This window comes from Bubalus bubalis, chromosome 14 (genome assembly GCF_019923935.1).
Source record: "Bubalus bubalis isolate 160015118507 breed Murrah chromosome 14, NDDB_SH_1, whole genome shotgun sequence".
Lineage (NCBI taxonomy): Eukaryota > Metazoa > Chordata > Mammalia > Artiodactyla > Bovidae > Bubalus > Bubalus bubalis.
The window spans coordinates 57,060,504-57,070,165 of NC_059170.1; the positions used below are offsets into that span (position 1 = coordinate 57,060,504).

The 9,662-nt window shown below is 51.1% G+C and overlaps 1 protein-coding gene across 1 annotated transcript; it reads left to right on the plus strand.

Moving 5' to 3' along the window:
* The first annotated feature begins 139 nt into the window (after positions 1-139).
* Positions 140-3,489, plus strand: FZD8 (frizzled class receptor 8). The gene has a single exon (XM_025264393.3). It carries the CDS (start codon positions 307-309, stop codon positions 2,377-2,379), a length of 2,073 nt encoding a protein of 690 aa, XP_025120178.1. The 5' UTR covers positions 140-306; the 3' UTR covers positions 2,380-3,489.
* The last annotated feature ends 6,173 nt before the right edge of the window (positions 3,490-9,662 follow it).

Sequence of the window (9,662 nt, forward strand, 5' to 3'; positions counted from 1 at the left end):
GCAGAGTCACCGGCGCGCGCGGAGAAAGCGACCGAGGGAGGGAGAGATGAGCTGGGGGCCGGCCACTCTGTCCCGCGAGGGCTAAGCCCGGCGGGAGTGAGCGGGGCAGACCCTGGGAACACGGTGCCCTTCGGCGGCCACCCTCGTCTCCCGCAGCTCCTAGAGGACGCATCCCGAGAAGGGACTAGGCTATTGGCAGAACCCCTCCAGAGAGAGGCAGGAGAGAGCCCGGCGCTCTCGCAGGAGCCCCTGGCGCCCCTCCGCGCGCCGCCAGGAGGGCGAAGGCGTGGGGCCGAGGCGCGCAGCATGGAGTGGGGTTACCTGTTGGAAGTGACCTCTTTGCTGGCCGCCCTGGCGCTGCTGCAGCGCTCGAGCGGTGCGGCGGCCGCCTCAGCCAAGGAACTGGCGTGCCAGGAGATCACCGTGCCGCTGTGCAAGGGCATCGGCTACAACTACACCTATATGCCCAACCAGTTCAACCACGACACGCAGGACGAGGCGGGCCTGGAGGTGCACCAGTTCTGGCCGCTGGTGGAGATCCAGTGCTCGCCCGACCTCAAGTTCTTCCTGTGCAGCATGTACACGCCCATCTGCCTAGAGGACTACAAGAAGCCCCTGCCTCCCTGCCGCTCGGTGTGCGAGCGCGCCAAGGCCGGCTGCGCGCCCCTTATGCGCCAGTACGGCTTCGCCTGGCCCGACCGCATGCGCTGCGACCGGCTGCCCGAGCAGGGCAACCCCGACACGCTGTGCATGGACTACAACCGCACTGACCTCACCACGGCCGCGCCCAGCCCGCCGCGCCGCCCGCCGCCGCCGCCCCCCGGTGAGCAGCCGCCCTCCGGCAGCGGCCACGGCCGCCCACCCGGGGCCCGGCCCCCGTCCCGCGGCAGGGGCGGCGGTGGGGACGCGGCTGCGCCCCCAGCGCGCGGCGGCGGCGGCGGCGGTGGCAGCGGCGGGAAGGCGCGGCCCCCTGGCGGCGGCGCGGCGCCCTGCGAGCCGGGATGCCAGTGCCGCGCGCCCATGGTGAGCGTGTCCAGCGAGCGGCACCCTCTCTACAACCGCGTCAAGACGGGCCAGATCGCCAACTGCGCGTTGCCCTGCCACAACCCGTTCTTCAGCCAGGACGAGCGCGCCTTCACCGTCTTCTGGATAGGCCTGTGGTCTGTACTATGCTTCGTGTCCACCTTCGCCACCGTCTCCACCTTCCTCATCGACATGGAGCGCTTCAAGTACCCGGAGCGGCCCATCATATTCCTCTCGGCCTGCTACCTTTTCGTGTCTGTCGGCTACCTGGTGCGCCTGGTGGCGGGCCACGAGAAGGTGGCGTGCAGCGGCGGCGCTGGGGCTGCGGGCGGGGCCGGAGGCGCGGGGGGCGCGGCGGCGGGCGCGGGTGCGGCGGGAGCCGGCGCTGGGGGCCCGGGTGGGCGCGGCGAGTATGAGGAGCTGGGCGCCGTGGAGCAGCACGTGCGCTACGAGACCACCGGCCCGGCGCTGTGCACCGTGGTCTTTCTGCTCGTCTACTTCTTCGGCATGGCCAGCTCCATCTGGTGGGTGATCCTGTCGCTCACGTGGTTCCTGGCGGCGGGCATGAAATGGGGCAATGAGGCCATCGCCGGCTACTCGCAGTACTTCCACCTGGCCGCATGGCTCGTGCCCAGCGTCAAGTCTATCGCCGTGCTGGCGCTCAGCTCGGTGGACGGCGACCCGGTGGCAGGCATCTGCTACGTAGGCAACCAGAGCCTGGACAACTTGCGCGGCTTCGTGCTGGCGCCGCTGGTCATCTACCTCTTCATCGGCACCATGTTCCTGCTGGCCGGCTTCGTGTCGCTCTTCCGCATCCGCTCTGTCATCAAGCAGCAGGGTGGCCCCACCAAGACGCACAAGCTGGAGAAGCTCATGATCCGCCTGGGCCTCTTCACCGTGCTCTACACCGTGCCCGCCGCTGTTGTGGTCGCCTGCCTCTTCTACGAGCAGCACAACCGCCCGCGCTGGGAGGCCACGCACAACTGCCCGTGCCTGCGGGATCTACAGCCCGACCAGGCGCGCCGGCCCGACTACGCGGTCTTTATGCTCAAGTACTTCATGTGCCTGGTAGTGGGCATCACCTCGGGCGTGTGGGTCTGGTCCGGCAAGACGCTCGAGTCGTGGCGCGCGCTATGCACCCGCTGCTGCTGGGCCAGCAAGGGCGCGGGCGCGGCGGGCGCGGGCGCGGCGGGCGGCGGCCCGGGGGGCGGGGGACCGGGGGCCGGTGGGGGCGGGGGACCGGGGGCCGGCGGGGCGGGCTCCCTCTACAGCGACGTCAGCACCGGCCTGACGTGGCGATCTGGCACAGCCAGCTCGGTGTCTTATCCAAAGCAGATGCCATTGTCCCAGGTCTGAGCGGAGGGGAGGGTGCGCCTGCGAGGTGTGGGGAGGGGGCGAGGAGACAGAGTGCTGCGGGGGGTGGGGAGCTGGGAGGAGGACACTCGAAGGCAGAGGTTTCCACCCCTTCACCGTGTTGATTGCTATTAGCATCATAATGAACTCTTAATGGTATCCATTAGCTGGGACTCAGTTAGAACAAAGTACCTGGCATTGAAGGCTCCCAGACCCACCCCCCTTTCCTCTACCGACGGGCGAGGAGTTTCTCCCGCCAGGCGTTCATTTCTGTTGGCAGGGCAGAGGAGGGTGAGCCCCGCGGCTGCGTTTCCGAGACCCAAGGTTTGGAGCCCTCGCTGGTTGCCATTTGCTGAGCTTGAAGCCAGACCTACAGATTTCACCTGAGGGACCTAAGTTTTCTCCCTCGACTCTGCTACGAAAACTCTTACTCCTAACACGTCCTAGAGGCGGGATGAGCGCGACCTAACGGGATCGCACGGTTTGGGTATTCTTAATGACCAGGCAAATGCCTTAAGTAAACAAACAAGAAATGTCTTAATTATACACCCCAAGTAAATACGGGTTTCTTACATTAGAGGATGTATTTATAAATATAATTATTTGTTAAATTGTAAAAATGTGTAAAATATGTACATACCCAAAGATATACAGTCTGTACATTTTCTGTAAAAAGTTTAGAGGCCACCCCTGTAAGAACAAATATAAGTATTCTATTTTGTCAATAAAATGACTTTTGATAAATGACTTAACCGTCGCCCTCTCCCCCTGCCTCTCCTAGACTGTTACCTTGAACGTGCTTGTGGAGGGCCCCTCCGAAACAGGGACGTTTTCTGGTTTCTCATTATGTACACTGACCTTAGGCATGAAGAAAAATGACCTGTTAAACTCGAGTTCCTAAGTTGTTAGCAGAGTAAATATCACTGTTAAACTGAAATCAAAATTGAGGTTTTTGCACCTTTCCGAAAAGATGGTGTTTTTAATGTTAGCTGTTTTCTGATCCATGGATACCACTCACCTTAGTCGATGTAAATGGAACTTTTGCAAGGCACAATTCCACTCTGGCCTTGTTATTTATGTTGTATAATATCACTAAAGGCTTCAAACCCCACACTCATTTCTCGCGTTGTCCGTGATTTTGAAAGCACCTGCTCCTCCAGGACCTAACACACTGCTGAAGGGTAGAGGTTAATGTTTTCAGCCATCGATCACACTGTACAGTGTAAGTCACTCGACAATCCGGTGGTGGAACAGGCGCTCTTTAATGGATTAAACTAACGGGTTAACATCTTAATAACCTTCCAGGCTTGTGTATATCAAATGTGCTTCTTTTCCTAGAGAAAAAAGCTATTGTTCCTCTGTCAAGACTAAGCTAATTTATTTGAGCAGAAGGCTGTTGAATTAGCAGAAGAATGCTTTGGCAATTGTTGAACTTTTTACCTGTCTGCCCAGTGGCTCAGCACATCATTCCTTTAAGAGGAGCCAAATGAATAGGGTTAATCTGTAGGGAACTTGGTCCTTTGAGTTGGAAAAACTTTGATCTTTTCTCCTCTCCAAATGTGCTGTATAGTCTGAAGTTTCTTTCCCTGCGGCCGGCTCCTCTTCGTGCAGACCAATTGGCCACCGCGGAGCCTTAAAGTTCTTCCATGAAAGGGATGTGGGACTTTTACTTTAAAAAGGAGAGAGAGCCAGGGAGAGGAAGACTTGTAACAGTTAGTGAAGACCAGAGGCACAAGTGCCCGCAGCCTTTTAAACAGCTTTTCCCGGCATTGTTAGCCAGCCTGCAGGCAGCTAGGCATGAGTTGAAGCTTTATAGAAAAGGGTTCTGAATGCCCTACAGGTGGTCTGTGCACATAATCCCCCAATTTCAAGCGTTTTCCTTTGCTGGACAATTGCATTACAAAACTCCCTTCTTTTTCGCTCCTAATTGAACCAATGAACTATTATAAACTACAAGTTTTTCTTAAAAAAAAAAAAAAAAAAAACCTTCAGTGCCTAAATTCTATTGACTGAATTCTGGCAAGTTTTCTGAACCAAACCTTTTCAAACACCGGAAGTGAATGCTTCTTCAACTGACATTTCTCTTTTTCAGATATTTTTATTCCCCATGCTTGTTATTTTCTGACAGATTAGCAATAATTTAAAAGTAATTGGTAAGGTTGTGTGTTCCTGCTGAAAAGATAGCCCCAGGACCCTTATTAACCTGTCAATCAAGATAAGAAATGGGCAGCTACCCTGCTAATGATGGGGGGCATCAAATGTTGTGGGGTGGGTGGGGACTTCTGCAGCCTGCAAAGAAGTTTGTTCTCTTTCCCTAATAGGAATATTTAGTGGTTCGAAATTTTTTCTTCTAATGAATAGGATGGAAACTACTTTGACTGATCCTTCTTATGTAAGAAGCTTTTAAGAATTTCTTGGTAGAAACATTTTGCAAATCCTTTCCAGTCCCTCTTGGTGTTAATTGGATTTTTAAAATTAGATATACAGTCAGAACACCTACTTTAGCTATCATGCTGATTTTATTTTTTTAAAGTCAGAACCACTGTAAAATCTCTTCCTCCTGCAGTTTATATTAAAGAGTTCCTATTTTGTAACTTGGATGTCACTGAGTGGCATGCATGTAATCCACGAGGGTGACTCTCATGTACTCTTTATACAGAAGCCAGCCATCAACTTAACACTGTCAGTTTTAAAGTTTTGAAGGCAGTTCCCATAGTCTTTCCCACATGGGAAAGAGCAAGTTAAAAGACTGGTTAGAGGGACTTTCCTGGTTGTCTAGTGGTTAAGATTCACCTTTCAATGCAGGAGGTAAGAGCTCAATCCCTGGTGAGGAGCTAAGATCCCACATGCCTTGTGGCCAAAAAAAACAAAACAGAAAATAGAAACAATATTGTTTCCATTGTTTCTAAAATAGAAACAACAAATAATTTAAATGGTCCAGGTTAAAAAAAAAAACTTTCAAAATATTCTAGTTAACATATTGGTTTCTGAGTTTAGCAGGATTCTCATTGACATATTTTCATGTATGTGACAGTGTGAAATGTTCAGCTTGGAAGTTTTTTTCTTTATTCTTCAATATAGCCTTGTAAGAAGCTATATTTGATAACTTTTACAAAATGGCTATAAATGTGCTTAATATAAACAAGCTTAATGAAAAGAAAACCCCGCTGGCATTCTGAGGCCAGCTGCCCGGAGAGACTGATTTAGAGACTGAGCTGCTTCTTTGCCTTTAAACCTAAAACTTGAGTCACAAAGTTGCAAATACCCAACTGGTATCTATTAATGGGATAAAAAAGAAACAAAAAAATAGGTTTGAGGGATGGGAAAAGGAAGGAAGAGCATTTGACCATTTGCATTAGATGAATAGATGCGTCCCTCACCAGAGCATGGAGCAAGTGTGAGTGTCTGAAAACCATGTCAAATATAGTGGGACAAGGATGGGATATGGTTGCTGTATGGCTAGAAGATCGATGTAAATAAAGTCTAATATGGTTATTAAAAGCATTAGAAAAGCCAAAGCTCCTTAAAATTACTTGGGGAGAAGTTATGGAAAACACTTTTTTGCTTTATCATAAATGCAACTTGAAATTACCATAAGACAGAGGGGGAAGTGTATTAGAAGCTTAAGGAGAAACTCTGTCACCATGACAGTGATGCTTCTGTTGATGTCACCTGCATGGACAACCTTTAAGGTTTCAGTAAACCTTCCAAGTTTGAAGGAAGGAAACCAGATTGTTTTGCCAAGAGAAACGTCACACATGGAGCCTTAAGCAGTTGTGAGCACAGGATGGGATTCAAAGCACAGGTACAGATGTCCCTGGAGATGCTGTGCACAGCTTCCCTGGTGGTCAGTTTCTCACATTTGATACAATACTGCCACCTGGCGGCACTGCAAAGTTCCAGAGCCAGAGGATGGGCGGGTTGCCTCACTTCAATTCTTTGAAACACTGAGCACCCCACGCAGTGCCGAGCTGACCCCTGCACAGAGGCCCTGCAGCTCTCTGTATTTATAATTTTAACTCTTTCTCTCAAGAAAAAGATCCCCAAGCTTCATCTGTTTTAAGGCCTCACAAGACCTCACTTGAATTAAACCTTCAGTACAACAGTTATGCTAAAAATCTAAATAAGCTGGGTTGAAATCCAACAATACGTCTCTTTAAAATTGTCTTTTGGGACCTCTCTGATGGTCCAGTGGTTAAGATGCTGCACTTCCATTGTAGGGGGCACAAGTTTGATCCCTGGTTGGGGAACTTAGATTCCCACATGCTATGTGGCCAGAAGATGGGGGAAGTGGTTTGTTTTATTTAATTTTTTTTTAAGCTAAAAATAAAAGGTATCTTCTGCATTGCTTTTATTGCAAGAATGAGCTGCTCACCAAAGAGTCACCACACCAAAACTTAATGGGAGAAAGAATAAACTGTAAGGACCATCTTGAAGGGGTATTTCATTTCAGTGTCTGCCTTACAATTGCCTACCGTGAAGTCGATCTGTTGAGTCTGGTGGATGCTCTCCAATGCCTCACATGAATGTTCTGGCTTGGGAGGGATACAGGCTGTCCCTCCTCGCCCAGCCAGGTGTTCATGGAAACACACCAAGTAATAGCAACCATGCCAGGATGCAGGTCAGCCAAAGGGAAGAGGGGGAAGTGTCAGTTCTAGAATAGTTGAGCACAGCAATGTGGGAAGACCAGGCCTGAGAGGGGTGCATACAGGAAAGGGCAGATTCACGAAGCCCTCATCTGAGGCTTCTTGCTTCTAAGGATCAGAATGCCTGGTGGAGCCAGGAGGGAGGAGGTGGCACTTGTCAAGGGGATGAGGACCAAAGAAAATCTGGGAGGTCACCTACATGATCCTGGAGTTTGAAAGGGATTATCAAGAACCTTGGGCTTGCTCAGTGACTCAGGGATAAAGAACCCACCTGCTGGTGCAGGACACGTGAGTTCAATCCCTGAGTCAGGAAGATCCCCAGAGAAGGAAATGGCAACCCACTCCAGTATTGTTGCCTGGGAAATCCTGTGGACAGAGGAGCCTGGCAGGCTACAGACCACGGGGTCGCAAAAGAGTTGGGCTTGACTTAGCAATTAAACAACGTAGAGAACGTTGGTGCTCTGTGAACAAGAAGCAGCAGTGTGACGTAGGAATGTGATGGAACGTGGAATCAGAAGCTGTACTGTATCCAGATCCACAGCCCTTTAGCACACACGTGAAACTGCCCCATTTTGTAGGCCAGGAAACTGATGCCCAAAGTAGATTGGACTTGCCTAAAGCTGTACAGCCAGGAGCAGAGCTGGGCTTAAAGCCACAGAGCCTATGGTCACTCCTACTTCCCTAGGCCTTTTCTGGCTTCCCTGGTGTCAGTGTTAAGTCTCTAAGACCACCAACTACCATGTGCATCCGCTCCTGACATCAGCTTTCCCAGCTTCGTTCACTCAGCCCCAGAAGCCTACCAGAGTTCAAGTCTCCCATGGTTTGGCACTGACCCACAGAGGAACAGACAAACACACAGCTTGAGAGCCTGCCAGGAGAGCTTTAGGAAGCCTTGTCTCTCGAGCCTCTGGCCAGCTTGGGTCAGTCACCTGCTCTGTGTGGCCCAGACTCACAGTCACACAATAACTGTCCAAGTTCACATTTTTCCAGTTGCTACAAAGGCCTAAGGACACAGTTTGTATTCTACTTAGTGAGGAGCTGCAGTGACCAGGACTTCCAAGGTGATGCTAGTGGTAAAGAACCCATCTGCCAGTGCAGGAGACATGAGAGACGAGGGTTCAATCCTTGGGCCAGGAAGAGCCCCTGGAGGAGGGCATGGCAATCCACGCCAGTATTCTTGCCTGGGAAATTCCATGGACAGAGAAGCCTGGCAGACTACAGTCATTAGGGTTGCACAGAGTCAGACGCAATTGAAGCAACTTAGCATGAACACCGGAGAAGGCAATGGCACCCCACTCCAGTACTCTTGCCTGGAATATCCCATGGATGGAGGAGCCTGGTAGGCTGCAGTCCATGGGGTCTCGAAGAGTTGGACACGACTGAGCGACTTCCCTTTCACTTTTCACTTTCATGCATTGGAGAAGGAAATGGCAACCCACTCCAGTGTTCTTGCCTGGAGAATCCCAGGGACTGGGGAGCCTGGTGGGCTGCCATCTATGGGGTCGCACAGAGTCAGACACGACTGAAGTGACTTAGCTGTAGCAGCACAAACACATGCAGTGACCAGGAGGAAAGATAAGGGGTCAGTGGTTGATGGGGTCTCACTGGGGGATATGGTCCTCAAGTGGGGGAGAGGGCAGCTGCCCTGGTCAGAAGAGGGCTGGGGCCTCTAGGAGGAAGGCGAATAGCAGAGCCACTGGGCAGTGAAGAGCCAGGCCAGAGTAGGAAACAGAGACTCTGGCTGAGCCCCATGGAGATCTCTGGAAGGAGCAGACCAATTGAGACAGGAGATGAACTCAGCTGATTTAAACTTCAGGCTCCAGGAGATGCCCCAGGAGGGTGGTGGTGCCTGAATGGGGTAGTCAAAGAAGGATGAAATGATGGAGGACCTGCCAGGCAAGAGCAAAATCGGGGTAAATTTTAACTAAATGACCACGCTTGAATGACTTTCGAAGACTTGGGAAGAATCATTGTTCACCAGTGACAAAGGTACCCATTTATTGTGCCTTATTTAACGCTCAGGTGAACTGTACACTAATTTAGAAGAACAATTTCCAACATTCATCCTCTAACCAATCTGTTTCTAATTAACTAAACCTAGTAGTCGCTCTAATCCCTGCCTACACACTAGAAGCTCTGGGGGTGCTTCTTATGAACACCCTGTGCCCCAGAAGCACTCCAGACCAATTGAACCAGAACTTCTGGATGTACAACCTGGGAATTCAAGGTTTTCTCAAACTGCCCCAGGTGAATGATTCTCGTGTTGTTGTTATTTAGTCGTTCAGTCATGTCTGACTCTTTGCAATCCCATGGACTCTAGCCCACCAGGCTCCTCTGTCTATGGGGTTTCCCAGGCCAGACTAGTGGAGTGGGTTGCCATGGCCTCCTCCAGGAAATCTTCCTGACCCAGGGATCAAACCCGCGTATCCTGCATTGGTGAGCAGATTTTTTTTTTTACCAGAGCCATCAGGGAAGCCCATGGGTAGGCAGAGTTGAAAGCCGGTGAATGCTATCAAAGGTGACATTAGGAAAGATCTAAACTGAAACAACAAAATATCAGTACAAATAGAAATTAGCAAATTGCTGTTGTCATCCAATTTGAATGAAGTGGTGATTTTTTTTGTCACCTTGAGTAAATAT